This window comes from Lissotriton helveticus, chromosome 12 (genome assembly GCF_964261635.1).
Source record: "Lissotriton helveticus chromosome 12, aLisHel1.1, whole genome shotgun sequence".
NCBI classification, from domain to species: Eukaryota; Metazoa; Chordata; class Amphibia; order Caudata; family Salamandridae; genus Lissotriton; species Lissotriton helveticus.
In genome coordinates, this window is record NC_136073.1 from 627,455,457 (window position 1) to 627,475,726 (window position 20,270).

A 20,270-nucleotide genomic window follows, 5' to 3' on the forward strand; every position below is an offset into this window, starting at 1 on the left:
GGGATGTGGTCCGTAGAAGACAAAGGATGCTGCAACTGGTGGTAGGGTCATTAGGAGTTTGTAGGAGAGTAGGGTCTGCTTTCCTATGGTCACCCCAATTTTTGCTTTTTGCTTCACTGGTTTTCGACTTAATGTGGCTGTGGGCCTGCTAATCAGACCCACAGCCTGCTGTTCTCTCTCTAAATTCACAGACATGTACTATAGGTACATAACCAATTTGGTACTGGACACCTTATCAGCCCCTGTACAGTGCACTATAGGTGCCCAGGGCATAGATGCATCCAAAGCCACCAGGGGCTGCAGCATATCTTTTGCCACCCCTGGCTGGCCACGTAAATCGACACAACTGGCTGATCACTCAGCTGGGGCAAGGTGGTGTACTCACCCCTAGCTTAGATATAGTATACCTATGTCTAAACCTATATCTGGGCACACATGCACCTATAAGTCACTCCTATGGCAGGCCTTAACAATCCTGGAGGCAGAGTGCTTGGTTTTATGCGAGATGGTGCTCTAGCATGAGCTGAGCCTGTCTGCAGTGTTCGGAACCATTTCCTTACTGCTGTTCCAGTGACACTGCCATACCATATACTCTTAAGTGAATTATAATCCTCACTGTTATTGCTAACTTTGGTTTGGCTTTATCAAAACATGTTGTGTTTGGTGTCATACACTTTGGAATACTACCCCCTCGCCAGTTCTGTTGACGGGGGTAGCATTGCACCCTTCTAGAGGGAGAAGACATGTTACTTTACTTAAAACGCGGTTAATCCTAACCAGAGCCTCAGCATCACAAAATGGATGCTGCTGCCCCGACACAAGTCTGACCTCCTGCTGCTGACCGAAACCTGGCAGGGGAGGCTTGAACAAAGGGTTTCCTGTCACAGGGAGGTGCTACACCACCCCAGACAGGAGATAGTGGATTGGAGCAGGGAGGGTTGAAAAAAACTAGACACTGCCTGGGGCACACAAGGTGTCCCATGCAAAATCCAGTCAAACCGGTTCTGGGGAACTCCAGCCCCAGCTATGGCGCGAAACTGGACAAAGGGAAAGGGGTGTAACCACCCCCTTCCTGGGTCCCACCCAAGGAGGGACCTAGCAGGTAATACAGCCCCTTGATTTGGAATAAAGGTGGGAGTTGTGCTGATGCACATCAGATTATCCTGACTGAAACTTATGAAACAAAACTCTGGACCCTTCGACATCCCACTCGATGTGGAAGACTGAAGAATCTCCCTTGTGGTCAAGGAGTGACCACCCTGTGCAAACAGGCACCATCCAGCGCCCAACGGTTTGCTTTGTTGCAGTTCCCCCCGGAACTTGAGCAACAGAGATTGATAAGACCAGCTTCCCTCAACTTCCAGCAGCCTGATCGACAGTCCCAGTGAATCTGAGATCCGTGGAGGCGACGTGAAGCGTGGAGCCGGCCATCTTGGAAAAACTACGAAGTGCTGACCGTGCAGCTCCCGAGGCTACCTTGAAGCTGTGCATTGGAGTTTGAGAAGCCTCAGCCCCAAGCAGCCTTTGCATTGAAGATCATCCCTCTACACTCACCGAGTGCTGCGTGGGGCCCTTTTGCATTTTCCTGCTCAACGCGGTGGTCCGGTCGCTTGCCCGTTGGCTAGTGGCCCCAGTACCGACGAACCTTTGCATTTGCTCTGCTAGTCTGGTTGCTCCAGACTGGCCCTAGCTCCCCTGAAAAGGAGCAACCTCTCTGACCTTGCTGGTCCAAGTAAGAAGCGATCTTCCAATCCTGCATGGGTTGCACTTGCCAAGTCTTGTTAAGTCCGATCCGGAAGCTGACACCGCCGACAGCGAGAGCCTTTGTGGGACAGCTCGTGATTCACTCCAGGTCATCCTCGGTGCCCCAGAGTCTATATGGCAGCAGAGACAAGTTTCTCAACAACCACCTGATTGCACCCGACATCGCCGGGTTCCTTCCTGGTTCCTTCCTGGTCACTGGCTAGTGACCCAGACTCTGTCCCCTCTGCTTTCAGGTACTCTACATCTTTGATCCACCCTTGGATCCAACCGGACTCTTCTCTCCTGGACGCCTGCAGCATCTTCATCTCCAGGCACCATAGAACTGCACGACGAAACCCAACACACTTTGGCACCTATGCACCCGCTTCCTGTGGGTGAGGTAACTTGTGAACGCCGGTGCTCCTGTAGTGGTTTACACCTCTAGTGTCCTAGTTTAAAGTGTGGTAATTCTATTCCAGTAGGAAGACTCCTAAAACAGTAACTTTTACGCACCATTGACTTTGCATTGGTGCATGCGTGTGCTTTTAGCGCTGCACCCGATTCCCGCGGGCTACTTCCGGCCTAACTGCTGTTAGTCCAGTGTAGTCCCAGCTATTCCCAAGGCCCCAGGCCTTACCACAGTTCGAAAGGTGATACTTATACCACTTTTTTGATATATGGTTTGAGTGGCCACCGGCCCTATCCATAATTGTGCAACTTTCATATGTTATACTGTGCTTTCGTTTAAACGCTTGTGCTTCTATACTCATAAAGAGTACAGGGGATTATTCTAGTAATAGATACATATATTTTTATAATATATAACTTGTGTGATGTCCCTCATTTGATTTTACAGGATTGCATATGGTAAAACAGCTGGCTTCACATGCCCTCTTGAGTTAAGCCTTTAGGCTGCTTAGTCCATGCTACCATTAGGATAGCTTGTCTTTTAAGGTTGACTTACAGCCACCACCATAAGGGATTGTTTGGACTGATACAAGGTGCCCCCAGAATTGGAGACATCATACATCAGGCCAACTTTTCACAGAGTTTCTACGAGGCGGGCATATGGCCAGGATCTGGCAGGCCTTTATAACAGGAGGGGCAAGGAGGAGGACAGGGACTTGGGCCGGAGAGGAGGATGTCATACAGTTCATTATGTCTTTGATAGGGTTTTGGTGAAGTTCACTGTTGCTGCCAAGCTAGCGGGGATAGCACTCATGGACAAGTTGTGGTGGGGATATGCCCCTTCGGCAGGTGAATTAGGAAAGTGTATGCTGGAAGGTTGGGCCAGGCAAGCAAGGAAAGGACAGCGGACCAGGATGCCGGTGTCAAAAGCATTATTAGGCAGTATGATAGAGGAGCTACCCAGGATATGCATTAGCTTACAGGAAGCAGATTTATTTGCTGCCTTAATGTAATGGCTGTATTTCAGAGCATTCAGAGTATCAGAGTTGTTGGGGAGGAAATGGATTGCAGGCCTTCATTGAGGGAAGTACACGGAGTGAAGCGGTCATGATCCTCCTCACGCACTCGAAGACGGACCACAGGGGTGTGTAGAAGACAGTATTACTAGGGGCCAATGAAGAGGCTTTGATATGTCCCGTTCGATGGGGGTACATATTACAAACATGGACATGTGTCTTTTCAGGTGCAGTAGCAGGGCCAGAGTCGGAGGCGCTAGCCATTTGCATAGTCAGGCATTCATTCGTCAAGTTGGCAGAGAGACACTAGCTTCAAAAAGGGAAAGGTGTTAACTTAGGATTGGAACCTGCCTTGTTTAAAATAAGTTGGCATGGGAAAGGGGGTTTGCGCTGGCACAAGCTCAATCCCAGTTTGAATAAATTGATGCCCGAATGTTCTAATAATTAATTTCGGGGAGAATGATTTAGTGGTTTGCAAGGGTTTGGCCCTACTAAAGCAAATGAAAAGGGACTTGAGGGAGATTAGGCAGCAGTGGTCGGGATGCCTTGTCGTTTGGACTGAATTCATCCCTGGAAGACAATGGAGGGTGCCGCCATTGATAAAGCCAGGAGGAAGATAAACAGGGACATGAGGGTCTTTTGTGGTGAGTCAGGTTTCGGTAGAGTGGAACAACCAGAACTAAGATATGCTGCAGTGTACTTTTTCAGGGTTGATGGCGTTCATTTGTCTGACTACGGAATGGAGATTTACCTGATATACAAATAAAGGAAGTTTTATACAAAGCACTATACATACGAATAGCCTAGGTGATGGGTGGGGGGGTTGGCAGGAAAGTTATAGGGACTGTTTCTGAGTGGCGTCTGGTAGCTGGTTCTGTACAGTTTTCCTGTTCACTTTATGGTTGGGAACAGGTTACTCCAGGAGCAGATAATAAGGGTAGGATAGGAGATACTTAGTTAGGTAGACATTTAGACAGGTAGAGAAGATGTTACAGGATTTAAAAGGTCACCAGTTATTGACTGAGTTGGGGTTGTTAAATAGTTGCAAAGAAAGGAGAAGGGCGGGGAAACTTTAGGGGTGGGAGTGGAGGATATGTAGATGAAAGATTTATAGCGGGGTTTAGTCTTGTGAGGCATAGGACAAGGTTATGTTTTTTGTAAGATGCACCTGTTTTCAATAAAGTGTCCTTTCTCACACATCTTGAGATTTGATTGTGGTCCATTCTGGGCATGTGGCCCAATGGTGCTTTGGGGAGGCTCGCATCCCCAGGGTTTTTGGGCCATTGGTGCAGCCTGCGACAAATTGGTCTCTCTATGGGCTGCACTTGGGCTATGTGATTGGGTATTTTAGCTGGAAATTTTAGAGGCTGTGTTACCATTTTGTAAGGTGACATGGCAGCCGGCAGTTAGGGACAGTTTCCGATCCCCTCCTACCGACCCTTTAGAAGGTAAGATGGGGGGTTATTTTGGTTATTATGGGATGGATGGCCAAATTTGTTGGGTACAGGTGCATCGGGGGAGTGAAAATGCATTGTAATTGGTTGTCACTTGAAGCAGGTTCATGGCGTCTGGAAGCTAGTTCTGTTCAATTTTACAGTTCACTTTCTAGTTGGGAACAAGTTACTCCAGGATCAGGTAATAAGAGTAGGATAGGAGATACTTAGTTAGGTAGATCTTTTGACAGGTAGAGAAGAGGTTACAGGGTTTAAAGGGACAACCGTTATTGACTGAGTTGGGGTTGCTAAATAGTTGCAAAGACAGGAGAAGGGAGTGGAAACCTTAGGGGTGGTCGAGGGGGATACGTAGATGAAGCATGTATAGAGAGGTTTCGTTTAGGGAGGCAAAGGCCAAGGTTATGTGTTTTGTAAGATGCACCTGTTTTCAATAAAGCAGCCTTTTTCACACAGCTTGAGAGTTGACTGTGGTCCGTTCTGCGCTTGTGGTCCAAAGGTTATTGTTTCAATGCGTTACAGGCATGTACTATTTAACAAGCGGCTCCACTGAAGGTTGTAAGGCTGAGTCAGAGATGACTAAAAACAATGTTCATAGAATTCTTGAGCTGGGTGTTTGGGTTAGGTTTTTTATAAATAGTGTTTGATTTTAAGACAGGGTTTATTAACTTTTTGTTTCATTCACTTTTTGGTGCTTTATTCATTTTGCGGTGATAAGGCACATATGCATATATAAACAGCATGGGTCATTTTTCACTAATTTTCAATTTTAAGTAATTGATAATAGACACACATATTTTGAAAAAATATATGTTTGAGTACAATATGCATAACATTTTACATTAATTTTGAAGAGTCTAACAATTTATACATGGTTCCTGATGGGTTGTTCTAAATTTCCAGTTACCCCTGACGAAGGGCCTGTAGCCCAAAATGCATTGGGTGGACTTTAAATCTGGTTAGTCAAATTGAAATGTGATACACGGAGCTGTTGGACAAAGCCCAGACGGGCATTCTTGGAGCATTGAAAGATTTTAAATCACATCCTCTCTGTCTGAACTTTAAATTGAACACAGATAAAAATAGATGAAAAGGATTACTCATAAGATTACTGGATTTTTTACTGAGACAATTGATTGTCTGTATGCAGTGCAGTTGTAAACTGGTGCATGCCGATGCCCCAGGTACTCTTTGTAATTGAATTTGTGACTCTTGAAAATCTCATTGTACCCTGTAACCGTTATAGTCAATTAATTAATCGAGGTAGGAGTAACAAGTGAAGTAGGCCTGCTGCAGTCTTAGTTCATGAATACATATGGTCTCAGCTGTCAGTAAACATTTATAACCTCTTGTAGAATGTTCTTTCTGACCATTAATTACTGTTGGTCTCTTGCTAGGTGAGAGGTGTATTCCACTAAAGCTGGTCATTGCTGACTACTAGCATTAATAGACTCACCCACCCTGACTCCATGATATGTGGTAACCCTCCCTGGTATTACTTTGTGAGCTCTGAATATGCTAAGAGAAGCTCTTTGCATTAGTAAGGATGATTTTGGGCAGGTGTAATAGCAAGTGATTTTTTTCATCAGGTGTTACTGTCAGCTGCAGCTACACTACTCATTAATGATAGATTTAACGAGTGAAGATGTCCCTATAATGAATGAGACCTCTTCTTCTGTCAGCAGGATCTCTATTCCCTGTCAAGTAGATAGTAACCACAGAATGCATTTTCTGTGGAATATTTACTTCATCAGCCACAATTTAGTAACATTCAGGTACTGGTTCTTATCTCAGGTTTCTTTTGTATCTGTTACACTTAAAAAGCCCTAAGGGATAAGGGGACTTGATTCTATGGAAGATTTATAAGTACACATGGGTCTTCCAAACACATTAGTATGTCACTCAAATTTGAAATGTGTAGCAACCAGTGAACTGGCCAATATAGGGTACCACTGGTTCATATCCCTCCTTTCTAAAGGCACACCTGGCTAGGTTTTGCTAGTTCCCGGAGCTGTAGGAATATGTTTGCGTTACTGCAGGTAAGGGAAAGCACACAGTCATCTCATACCCGTCTCCGAGGACCATACACATTAGAAGAAAGCCCATTTGTGAGCACACCTAACATAGTAGTTGGAGGAACCATGATGTGCCTACCCCAATTGTGTCTACTCAATTCATTATACAGGCAATAGATAATTAATATAATGGGTTTTTATTAAATCCTATCCTCTATTATTATCTAAGTATTACAACAGTCATCTCAACAAGATCAGTACTAACGATGTCACAATAAATTTGGGATAAAAGAATACAAATACTAAATATTATATTTTGTTAGTGAATTCAAGCCTACCATTGTTGACAGATCAGCAAAGCTATGTAAAACCACCTGCACTCCTTTTTACGACCCAAGAATGGCCTCTACCTCATCAGATGGGATGTCCTTTGAACAAGTACTGCTCCCAGTTCTCTAGAAAGCCTTTCTCCCTTTCCTTAGGAGAGAAAGGGTTATATTGTACTTTCACCTGGTTATGGCTGTTTCCTATTTGAACGGCATGAAAACCCATTGTTTGGTGAGTGAGCCTGGCAACCTGTTGTTGGGTGAAGCACTTTCTTTTCAGTTTTATATAGGGCACACTTGACCCAAAGGTATCAGAGCTCCTCACATGAACACCAGTTGCATTACAGAGGGACACATTCCTTTTTTAAGGCCCAGGGAGATTAAGTGAATAAAAGTAGCACTATCATATTGTTATGACAATTTTCACACAATCAAATCTCCTTAGGCCTTCAAGACTTGTACCTCAAGAGTCAGTTAGTAAAGGCCTTTAGTGAGGCACTATACCATATGACATGAGTTTTCGTGTATCAAGTAAAGACGAAGTAATAAGGGGCATCATGAGGAAAGAAATCCCTTCAGAGATTGCAGTATTAAGCCTGCCATAAAAAGCACCAAACCCTCATCCTGCTTATCTGATCCCATCCCTCCCACTTTTGCTAAACAACAAGCAAATTCTCTCTCACAAAGGACATTTTGAGACACACACTGGCAGGGGTTTGTTTTCTAATTATCTCGTCTCTGACCTGTGACAGAGAAGTCATGTGACCCTGAGGTATATATCTTCCTTCTTAGAATGAGTCAGGAGTAGAAAAAATAATTTGGGGTAAAGTTCTCATACAAGTTAGGGGCTTGTGCACAGATCCACTTTTTTTAGTTTTGTCCTTTATTTATTTCTTTAAGAAAGATGTATGTTTAAACAGTAAGATTCTTTTTGTCCGTTGAACACCCCAAATTACGATGATCGTTGAGAATAGCCAAAGAAGATTCCTAAATGTGATCAACACGGAATTTATTTTTATAGTGGTTTGTGTGAATGCAGTTTCCTAGATTCTTAATGGCTGGTATAAGCATTTTCGTAAACAAGGGACAAAGTAGGAGGCCTGGCCAGAGTTTGTGGAGTGACCAAAAAACTCTCCATGGAGTTCCGCAAGCGATGGAGTGAGGTAAGTTGCACTGCTGATTTTTAGCTCAAAAGGGTGCATCCTTCTGCCACTTGAGATGTTCTACTCGAGTGGCAGCTTCCTCAATGCAAGTGGCATGTTTCTCAACATGAGCAGTAATGACCTACCGCGACCCCTCGCAATGAGAAATCTCGCCGGGATTGGATTTTCCTAGCTTGCTCTTGCTAACTCAATATTGGCGAGCCATGAGAGAGGAAAGAATCTGCTGCACACGAATATGCGGAGTTTTTAGAAGCTCTGCGGTCCATGCGGAGTGCAGAGTTAGAAAAAGTCCACAAACTCCTCAAGGGTAGCGGAGTTTACCGCCCAGGCCTACAAATTAGTCTAATGAACAGAATTGTTTTTTTCATATTGCTTCCCTTGCACAGATCTGAGCCAAGCGAACTAATAGACAAAGACCAGTGGGTCTCTGTGTTTCAAACTTTTGAATGTGATTGAAGAAGCATGTTCCATCCAAATCCTAAATTCTGCATAGAAAAACATTGCTGAGAGTGATTTTTCAAGAATGACGCATTGTGATGCAACATGCCCCACACCTTTGCCAGTCATGTAGCCAAGAATATATGAGAGTCATCATTAAAGACAAGAGTGATTTAATTTTTAAAAACATTTAAATTAAATTAAATTACATTAAATAATGTACAATGTTCACATTCCGAGAGTTTGCACAAGAGCATTTGTAATACAAACATGTTAAACAGTAAGATTTACATTACAAATAGTAAGCAATTTAAAATTCACCATGGCTGTACAGTGACTATTGAACAACTGCTTAATATTGCTCAAGTTATTATGAAGTAACATGTCATGGATGATATTGATGAATGATTTGATGTAGAAGCACCAGACGAGGGGGAAGTAGTACTTCGTTATCATTCAAAGTGATCCTCAGCCATACTCCTGAGATGCGGTTGTCGTCCTTCGCCAAATCACAAAAGTCAAATCTTCATGTTTCTCTATGGCTGGTGTTGCTTTACTGTTCAATGATTTCTAATGGTTCGCTGGATGTCCTCTGGTGGGATATTGTGTTTCAGCAATGAATGTTTATGAGAAAGGGAGATGGTTAGGGATCCTCAATACATTTTGTCAGTGGTATCAGTCGCAGTGGTCGAATCAAAGGCCAACGAAATGGTAAGTAGGTTGAAACCTGAAAGTTGAAAAGTACAAGGTCAGATAGGTCAAGTAGGCAATTGCCCATACTCACAGTCCAGCAAGCAATGGAGGCACCAGGAGCTCATAAAATATATTTTGCTCTGTGTTCAACTTTGGCTTGCAAAGAATTTGAATACCGTTCACCAAGGTGACGGGGGAGTCAGCACTGAAGAGATTGTGACTCTTCAAACACGACAAGAGGTAAGGCAGTTTATAAAAATGTGCTGCCATACAATATTGTACTCCAGCAGGTGCCTCTTGTCTTCTCCAGTGTCTCACCCTGTTGTTTTGGAATCATACAGATTATTTTTAACAATGTGAAACAGGCCTGATAAATGTCAGTACTAGGGGTCGATTACGATCTCGGTCGAAACAGAAGCTTTCCGACCGAGATGGTTGGTTTCACTATTGACCCCCTAAATACAATTTTGGTCGTCGGAAATGAAACTGGCCAGTCATTCCAGCTGGCTTCCAACAGGCTCAAGGAGCCCGTCGGCCTGTCGGAGTCTGGCCCGTAATTCATATGGACGCATTTTTATACCGTCCATATTATGATTAGGGTTCCCTGATTTCCGCTTTGTCTGATTTTTACAGATAAACACAGACAGAAAACACTGTCTCCCCTGTCTGTATTTATTTTTGAAAGTGGAAAAATACAGATAATGTAGCTTCTTTTGAGTGATTCATCATGCTGAGATTAATCCCTTTCAGGCCAGTAGCTGTACATATTGACAGCAAGGGGAGCTACAAAACTCAATGATATGTCCTTAAATTACTGCATATCTCAACATGTATGTGTGTTGTTACACTATTTCTTTAATGTGAGTTTATTATGTTTATATTTTTTACTGTGTAATGTGCTAAAACCTGACAGGCATTTAAGTATGAGTCCACATTTATCTGTTAAATAAATGCAGAAAAACACGAGTTATCACCTCATCTATTTAAACAACACAAATTAAATATGGATAAATACCAATAAGCTGGCCAAAAAAGAAATATGGACAAATACAGATGGAAATGTTCAAATAATAAATACCATAAAACCGTGAGACCTAATTATGATGCACGGTTTCCGGGGCAGACTTTCCATGCCGGCTTCCGACATGGAAAGCCTGTTGGAAAGCGTGTTTGGGGGTGCCTGCCACGTGGTGCAGGGAGGAACACAGCTTCCCATTTCTCTATGGGAGCTTGTGCTACAGCTGATTTATAGCCACAACACATGCTCTTATAGGGAAATGTAAGTATGTGACCGCACCATGTGTGGTTGCATCATAATTAGGCGGTCGTGACTGCCAACTAGAGGTCAGTCGGTCCATGTTTCCATGACAGTGTTGGGCGGACTCAAGGGGGCAGATAACGATGCTTACTCATGGGCCCCCCCTTTGCATCTGTACCACATTTGCAGAATTATTTTGCTCTTCTGTGCAATCACAAAGCATCCATAGAGGAATTACAGCCAAGCTCTTGGTGGCTCTATTCTCACATGATGCATCTCTGAATTGGTAAAGTACTTCTCTTCTAAAAGGTTTTACACCCAATCTTCCCCAAAATTAGAGGTGTTTCTTTTATGATGATGAGTGCTTTGGACAACCCTACCCCGAAATCTCTCCTCCTCCAGCACCAATGGGATGTGATCGCTCAGTCTCGCTAGTTCCATTGTTGGTTACATATTTTTCTAGGCTCTTGAAAACCTATGTATTTCGTTCCTTTTCAACCCTCATAACTGTAATGTAATTTAAAACAGTAACCAAAGGCCTTATATTATAAGTGGCTCTGGAATTATGAGACTAAGAAGGGCCGATTGTACTCTTGAACGTCTAGTACAAGAATATCGTGACACAGTAATACTGTGGACAGAATATCGAGGGACAAAATATTAAAGGGTAAATGCACAAAGGGACATATACATTTGCCATTCTCAACTCCAAATAAATAAAGATATATGTATATGTATTTTGGTACACATATGTTGAATTAGGTACAGAACATCTTTACATACTTACCTTTTGGAATTTTGTCTCTTGATTTTTTTATCAATGATATTAGTGTCCCACAATATTGTTATTCATGAGACACATAGGAAGGCCAAATTATGGAACACAGTGCAAATTATGCAGCATAATGTAGTACATTCTGTGACAATACTATTTTGCTGTTTTATCAAATATTAATGCTGTTCTCGCAAAATGTTTTGCCTCTCTAGTACCAGTATAACACATGGGTGATAAATTCAGGTGAGTAGTTAACATTTGCCACAGAGCAACACCATGTGTAATTTTTGATTCTTCTAAACTAGCAAAACATTTATTTGTAAAAAAAACTGTAAACTATTTAGCATAGGGTGGATTGTTTGGCAAGTATAGTAAAGCCATTATTGTATGGAAGAAGTGCCTGGAGACCCTCACGGGTGACAAGCAGCTCTCTACAAATCCACCCTACATTTACATTACATTCCAGTGACCCCCATCGATAAGTGATGGTTTGTTGTGTGATCCGTTTAGTCTAATAGTACTCACACTCTCACTCACATTGACAGGAAAAAAGCATCAAAATCTTACCTCACCCTACTTAGAAAGTATGAACTCGCACAACCTGAGAGTGCTTTTCATCATTTTGATCATGTCCTCAAGCTGGTAGATAGAGAGAATGGAAACAAGAAGGCTATTTAGACATGAAAACATGTATAACAGTTGACTTGTTTTTCTCAAAAAACTCAAATTCTGGGCATTGCCAGTAAATGGTTGACCCCAAGGAATAGGAGCTTTTTTCTCCATTGATTAAAGCCAAGGCCAGCCAAATTCTTTGTCTAGTCTAGAAGTGAGGATAGAAAAAGCTAAATTTGCTCCTATTGTGAAAGGGAATTTTTAGCCCATAGATCCTTGCTCACAAATTGGATCAACCCCAGTGTATTTTGTTTCGCAGAAGAGGTTAGTCTAGTAGTCAGAAGGGTAATCGTTTTAAATAATCTCTTTTTCCTTCAGGAGATACATTCCACCTCTGTACATTTACACTGTGCACTAAAACCAGCTTTGAAGTTAAGAAATCAGCTCTAGCTCTCTAAGGGTACCAGTGGATGAGAGACGGATTGAGTTGCTACACCATTCACTCCTTGTTAATAACGTAAAGAATTCCTTGTGTTTTGTGAGAATGGAGTATAGTTTCCATGGGAAGTTATTTGTGTGATATCATGTGGATGTACTTTGTTTGTGAAGATGGTATGGAAGAAACAGAATTTGAGAGAGAAGGCACATGAACATGATGGTATTGTATTTTAAAGAACCCTCACAAGAACCCTCACATGTTTCTTTGGTGAAAAGTTGGGGATGTGGAAGTCATCCCTGTATTCTGGTGGTGGTATTTCTTCAAGCAGATTATCTGGATCCTGAAAATATAATAAAAAAGATCAGCATTACCAAGACCGTTGTAAACAAATGTAGACTGTCATGAGTCTTGAAGATGAAAGTCATGAAAGGCTGCACACCTCACGCAAATAAAAAACATATGTATAAGAAACAGCATACTATGTTCACTCCTATTTTGGCATTTCACATCCTTAGCACCTTGTACTCATCACCTAAAAGCAGAACATATGTGTGAGTGAAATATTGCTTTTGTGAGTAATGGATCAAAGATGCAGTAACAGTGAATAATAGTGATTGGGCAGTGTATACGTGTGCTGCTGCCATAAGTGCTCACTCTGCTCTTTACCTAAGAAATCTTGTATGGCTCTTTCTAAAAAATACAGTTTCTACCTTATCTGATAAATACCATCCTGGCTCCCAAAGGGCTCGCCTACCATTGACAGATCACTCACCTCCACTACATTGTAAAGAAATCAAGAAAGAAATTATTGGAGGACGAGGCCAAGCAGCCTAAGATGGTAGCCGCATTTTGAGCGAGCTACATGCCAGCTCCTAGAACCTTGCTGAATCCGAACCTTAGGTGACCTATTTTCAGTTGCAGGCACCAGTGCAGTGGCCCTATAATCACCCCCTTTGGCCCACCCGAACCTATCCAGGGAGCCCTGGATGAGAGAGCCAATTTCTGCAATCGACAGCCTGGGTGTGCATACGGCCTACCTGTAGATGGGCCTGCCAGAGGCAAACACCACCTGGAGCTGTGAACCCACAGTGGCAACCCCTTTCTGCATCGACTCCTGGAGCGTGAGAGGGAGAGAAGACAGGCGCGTGGCTGAGGTGTGGCACATTGCTGCTTTCACTTCCAGGTGGTGGCCCGTAACAATGTAACGGGCACCTTAGAGTGGAGGAGATGGACTGGTCACCACACGTGGCTAGGACTGAAACTGCAGCCTGATTGAGCCAACTATGGGGCAACCTTTTCTTGGATGCAAACATCCATGTGGTGCCCGCTACACTTGTCCCCTTTGGCCAACCTAAGCCCATGTAGGGAGTCGGGGATGAGAGAAACTTATTAGGCAAACAACGACCTGCCGGGAGATGGACATGCCGATAACAGACACAACCTGGAGCTGCAATCTCACTGCAGCGACTTACCTCTACCTCTGCATTGACCCTTGACTCGCAAGGGAGAGGATACAGCCACATGGGAGGGGAGTGGTAGGGACCACCTTTCATTTTAAGCACCCCCATGGGCTTGTAACAGCCCAGCTGATTTGGTGGCCCAGAGTAGAAAAGAGGGGGTGGGCAACATGAGAGAAATTCCCCACAGAATACTTCAAAACCTGCATCATGGATTGTGAGCTATCCTCCTACTTCATTCTGGAAAGGGCGCACGGGGCACTGGCCCTAAGGCCACAGCCAGGGAGACCGCCTAGAGGCGTTACCATCAGTATACTGTACCTTATGGACAGACTATATCCTGCGGCAGGCACAACAACGTCCATTGCACCAACTCTATGGTTATGCTCTCCCCCGATTACGCAGGTAAAGTGCAGCCCCTTCTTACATCTTTCTTAGAGGTTAAGTGAAAAGTTAGGGCTAAGGACATTCGATATATGCTGATGTACCCTGCCAAACTGAAAGTAATGTATCAGTGGAGAACCATTTTGTTTAAGAGTCCGGAAGAGCTCTGGGACTGAGCGGCGGAGAGGAAATAACTGCCCATATCAACTAAGGAACCAATGACAATTTGGGAGGCCGAAGGGTGTCAACCATCCCACTCTAGGAGGAAACTCAGCAGACTGATAGGAGGCCAACTGTGGTCACAACTGGAGGACAGACATAGGGCATCCTCCTCAGAGAGCTCTGGTGGTCATGGGGGAGGGGACGCTACCAGTGGATGATGAGATGTTATTCAGTGGTATAGAGTTTGGTCCCTTTCCTTTCTTTCTTCCATGTAGAGCTACAAGTTTATTCTCATTCGCTGACAAAGAAGAGACACATTGCATCTGTAAAGATGGGCTGTCTTGGGGCAAATCACTCCCTGCTACACAAGACTATGGTGATTACTTTATTTTGATAGAGTACTATGTTGTATTGTATGTTGTTCCTATTCAGGTTGCTTGTTTTTGGGGCGGCAGATGCTTCCTCTTTAGAAGTGTTGATTAGAGGGTTGTTGGGGGAAAAGTTGGGTACTTTAGGGTTGAGTTAGGTCACAATACTAGGTCTCATGCAAGACACATTGCACAAGCCCTAGTCAAACGGGCTCTTTTTAGGCTCTATTTATTTACAGCACTATTAGAAAGTAGACATTGCACTTACTGCTTTTTGTGCGTGACAGCCCGTCTCTAATATACGTCTGGGGTGGGTGACAGCTACACTTTGTGCATTCAAGCAAGACCGCCACAACACATAAAGGATAGATGGATCTGAGTACCCATCTAAATATATCTGCATTCTGATGGCCTTCTTGGGCGGGGTGGAAGGGAGGGTCTAACACGTCACTTGAATAGGCAGTGTCCTGTCCTCACAAAAAGGACAGATTATCCCTGATGGACAGGACTGAGTTGAAAGGAGAACCTATGCACTTCAGAGGGCTGCTTTGAAGTCACACCCTCACCTCAAAGGCACTTTTGGGTATAAGTACTGGGTCTTTGACCCCCACCCCGAAATCAGACACTTGTAGATATTGAACTGAATCTATCAGAAGGACTTTTGTGGTGCTCAAATGACTCATTTTTAGACTGCAAGCTTGAAAGGCCTGCTTCTATCTTGCGTTGCCCTGCTGTCTGCTGCTCTCGGACTCTGCTGAAGGAGAGCTTGACTCTGCCTTACCGCCAAGTGATCTCCAGGTGCTTGTGGCTTGCCTCCTGTTGCTTGAGACTCAGGGATATCAAAGTCCTTACCCCTGCTCCTGTGCCTGAACTTACTGGAAGTGGTCCGGTTAGAGGCTGCACACAGGTACCGAACGGGTGCCAGGCGTTGCGGGCGGTGTGTCATTTTCGCCTCCACCCCCCTCCCGAGACCTATGGGAAGTGGATCTTTTATTTTTCAAACTATACAGGTTCCTCTGTTAGATCATTTTGCACCTTTTTTTACACTGATTTTTAACTTTCACGTCCTCTGGTCAGGGTGGGCCTTAGCGTGCCCATATCGCCGAGGTACACTCCCCATGGTCCTGACGAATGCCCAGTAAATCACACATCAAGGGCAGAAACATGTTGAACCCACTTTAAGTGGAAATAGCCAAACAATTAAGTTGGTGGTTTCCTAAACACATTGCTTTTAATATGTCAGATTGGCCACAGAATAAAGTTTTTATGTGAGACACAATCTGGACATTTTTAAACCCTTTTCGCATTTACATAATCTTCACAACTAACCAGCTCCGCAGTAATCCTGGTGTTGTAGCACACCGGGGAGGCATTCGGCTTCTCCCGGTGGGCCCGATGATGAAGCATGTCACCAACCAGGGTGGTGAGTGAGGGCTTCCTATACAAATCTAATAAGATTTGCATACTCATCTTCTCTCCTTTTGTGCTTCTATACATTTATTGATTTACACTCTTTCGTTGTTTGAAGCTTACTGGAAGTGGCCCAGATACTTGCAACATGGAATTTGGCGCATCTCCTGTCTGTGTGTAATAGAACCGGCGATCAACACTGTTGCTGGAGTTTAATTGCCACATCACATTTGAACCAGCACTTTGCCTCTAGAGATTAATGCATCGGACAACACATCTCCGCCACTGCAGCTTGGTGAGATCGAGGCATCCCCTCAACTGTGTGGCAGAATCTGGTGAGGCCCATCACTCAACACCTCTCGACTCAAGCACCCATCTTCCGAACTGACACATCGCCATCACTACATGGAACAGATCGACTCATCTCACTGTTTGTGACCAGGAAAGGTACTTTGATCACTTGGACCTGCATGGGTCCTGTAGCTGGCCTGCCCTTCCACGCGGTCAGCCTGAACGTTGACTTTGACCCGGTCCAGCACGATGTAAAGTAACTTTTTTAATGCTACTTGCTTCTAAGCGCTTCACTGCATGTATTCCTTTAACATTTAATATCTCAACTTCTATACATTGGATTTTTGTCATTTTGGTCTTGTTTTGTTTATAATAGTGTTAGTATTTCTAAACCTGTATGGAGTCTTTTTGTGGGGAATTCTTTCTGTTGCTGTGTGTTTGTGTGTTGCACAAACACTTTACACGTTGCCTCTTTATATAAGCCTCACTGCTCTGTGCCAAGCTACCAGAGGGTGAACACAGGTTATCTTTTAGTGTGGATCTAGCTTACCCTGACTAGGATTACCGCTTCTGATTAGACAGGCTGCATTCTTTTGCCAACCAGAAACCCAATTTCTAACACATGAGACCCATAGGAAAGCTGGGACAGGAATATGACCCCATTGACACGCAAAATTAAGGGAAATATGGTGAGATAGATCTCCCCTCGATCATGATGGAGTATAGAGCCAGTCAAGTCAAGAATAACTTTATTTCAGCTCAGAGAACCATGAAAAGATTTACAAATTAATATGATTAAAATACAATACATACACAATTCATCATAAAAAGGTAAAATCTCTGTACCGATTTTACTCCTAAGGCTATCTAATCGCAATGGAGTTTCTTATGTAGTTAGCTACTGCAATTCAGATTTCAGCCGTAGCCAAAGACGGTAAGAAGTTAAAACCATTAATACGAGCAAGAGTGAGTATTTCTTAGTAATGGGAGCAGACATCTAGTTCTCTCTGATTTATACAATGTGCAAAAAAATACAAAGTCCATAGTTCGTTAAACTGAGACATTATCACATGGGCAGAGCATAACCTTGTTTGACCACCTTCCTTGGCGAGGAAATGCCGGCAACAAAGTGCACAGTGCATAAACAGAACCTGGTTAGATAAAATCAGAACTGGAACTTAGTAGAAATAAATAGATAACATTGTGCAGGGGCAGGAAGCAAACAGGGGACTCCAATATTGTCATGTTGGTAACTAATAAGCCTATTGCCCCTGGAACTGCATGCCTCCTTGAAAACTCCTTTGGCATTTAGGGGAATTCCTTCAGGGTTTTCAATAAAGTATTCCAGACCAATCTCATGGTAAATCCTCTCTAAATATTAAAACCATGGAACCTTTAAAATATTGTCTGATTTTTGGGAATCTTAAATAACATCACATGAAAATATTAAATCTTCAGAGGTCCCTATCTTGGCCTATAGAAGAAAAGGGGCACAACCTATACGGTCTTCCATAAATTCTAGTTAAGTTCTGTATGGCAAAAGAGGTAGGAACACTTTTTGGGAGCATCAGTAATCTTTTCATGAATTTATTTTCGATTCCTACAAACTGTTGGTTTTTAGCGTAGCCCCAAACCCCAGCTCCATACCTGGCAATAGAGAGACATTTGGCTATAAAGAGTAATTAGTTCCTTCACAGGCTTGTGTCCCAATGTATGGTTTAAATCTTTTATTCATTTTCAAACAGGAAAAAGGGCAAGACCCCCAGCTCCCTAGGGACAATGCACTAAAGACAAAAAGTTGTCCCCAATTTAGAAGCAAAACGGAATAGTGCATCCATCACCCTACTTGTCTGCTGTGCCCTTATGGTTAAAAGAGGTTCCCATCTCAACAGTTTGCTAAAAAGATTGCCCAAGTATGAGAAGTTACTTACCTTTTCTGTGTAATGTGCTAAAACCTGACAGGCATCTAAGTATGTGTTTTTTCCCTTTTACTGCCATATCTTACTATGACTGTTGTACCGGAGTGATGACTGGGGAGTAGGGTTACTAACGCTTTTTCCACACCCATATCTTCCAACATAGCCCATAATTTATCTCAGTTGACAGTGTCAAAAGCACCAGATAGGTCCATGAAGGCCAGATGGATAGAACTCTTCAAGGACCTTCTGTGCTTATTAATGATGAAAGATGAATTAAGATATTGTTCAGTTGTACCCCGCCCTCTCCTAAAACCATATTGAGTATTGGACAAAATCCAATTTTCTGATGCCCAATCTTTCAAGCGTGCAAGGAGGACTCTGCCCAAAACCTTATCTGCGGCATCTATCAACTAAATGGGCCTTTGGCATGCCAGGTCACATTTTGCACCTTTCTTTAAAGATTGAGACCACTGTTGCTTCCTTCCATGATGAAGTTATATAGCCCTCTTCAAAATGGTGGCATTGCCATAGCTGTTGTACGTTTTGCCACACTACCTCCAGAAAATCCTTACCCATTGGTTTGCAACCCTACAGTTCAACCTCAATAGCTACAAGTAGGGAGGACCGGTGCCATGAATCTCTCATAAGGAGTGCATTCAATCCTTTGTGATGGCGGACTAGGGGCAGTAGACATCAGACTATAATACTGGGCAGCTCAGATCAGCTGCTGGCGGTTAATGACTGGATCTTTGGGGACCGGGGGGACCCAGCCACGAAACTTAAGCAGACTCCCTTTACCGGGTAAGCATCAGGGTTTTGGCTGTATGGGGAGTTTCTCCTGCCCACTATTCCAGCCATTTTAGCCGTTCCAGCCATTCCATTGATTAACTGGAGGTTGCCTACTAGGAAGAAGCTGTTGTGCATGGGTACATGCCCAACGGAAACGGTAGGGCTGTAGGGCACTGAGATAAGTTTGGGATCTGTAAATAGGGAGACATCTGGCAGACATACCATATGATGTTCTACGACCAACTTGAAGCTAAAGAGGATTTACAGAGATCCCAGTTGTTTATTTACCTACTGTGCGGACATGCACTGGTTAGGCACATAGGCCACATAACAGCACTCACAAGAGTACAGTCCATTAGAAATCTGACTCATGATGTTAGCTATTGGTAGGAAAGGCAGATATTGCTTATACAGAATTCTGGTGCTAAATGTCCCAGACCGGCTAAACAAATTGCAGGAAAGATATGAGTCAGACCTGCAGCCCTTGGATGATGACAAATGGATTAAGGCAAACATTGGCCGCCGAAAATGGGTAATATTGCCTCACCTGAGATTAGACCAGGTTAAAGAATATATTAAACCCCTGAGAGGCTATGCAGGATGGGGAGGGACAGCTGCCCTGAATATTTTCGTATGGACAGACCAAAAGCTCCTTCATGCATGTGGTATGGAAATGCCAGGTGATTCATGTGTATTGGATCCTGCTATACCCTAACCTACAAAGGGTATGCCGATTTCTGATAGAACACAATCCCACGTTGGCTATCATGGAAGTATTTCTGGGATGGGATGGGTAAGGGTAAGGGGACAAAAAATGATGATTGGGACCGGTTGTGTTTTTGCTAAACGTCACAAAGTAGGCCATTGGAGATGCAGGCCCCCCACAATCTCAAAGTAGCCAAGAGGGATGGTATAACTGCTCTTTAGCTGCGGAAGCAGTATACAGATCCAGAGGGTAACAACAAAAGTATGATAGAATCTGGGGACAGTGGAAAGTTCAGCACAAAACACCCAGAGCTGGGCACCCATAGGAAGTTCTTGGTGGAAAGTGCACAGTTGTCCATGGCACATATCTATCTATAGTGAACCGGATTGGTAGCAGCAGACTTAACTGACGTCTACTTCATGGTATTCCAGAACTAAATGGGATGTT

At 43.6% G+C, this 20,270-nt stretch overlaps 1 protein-coding gene across 2 annotated transcripts in view; it reads right to left on the reverse strand.

The window, feature by feature from the left end:
• Window positions 1-8,801: 8,801 nt before the first annotated feature.
• LOC144799965 (maestro heat-like repeat-containing protein family member 2A) overlaps window positions 8,802-20,270 on the reverse strand; it is an 85,675-nt gene continuing 74,206 nt past the window's right edge. For both annotated transcript variants that reach the window (XM_078671610.1, XM_078671609.1), the window contains 3 exons: window positions 12,594-12,677; window positions 11,854-11,925; window positions 8,802-9,287 (listed from right to left, as the gene is read on the reverse strand). In XM_078671610.1, the coding sequence (XP_078527736.1) occupies window positions 11,860-11,925; window positions 12,594-12,677 (150 nt within the window). In that variant the 3' untranslated portion in view covers window positions 8,802-9,287; window positions 11,854-11,859. The remainder of the gene's footprint in view (window positions 9,288-11,853; window positions 11,926-12,593; window positions 12,678-20,270) is intronic.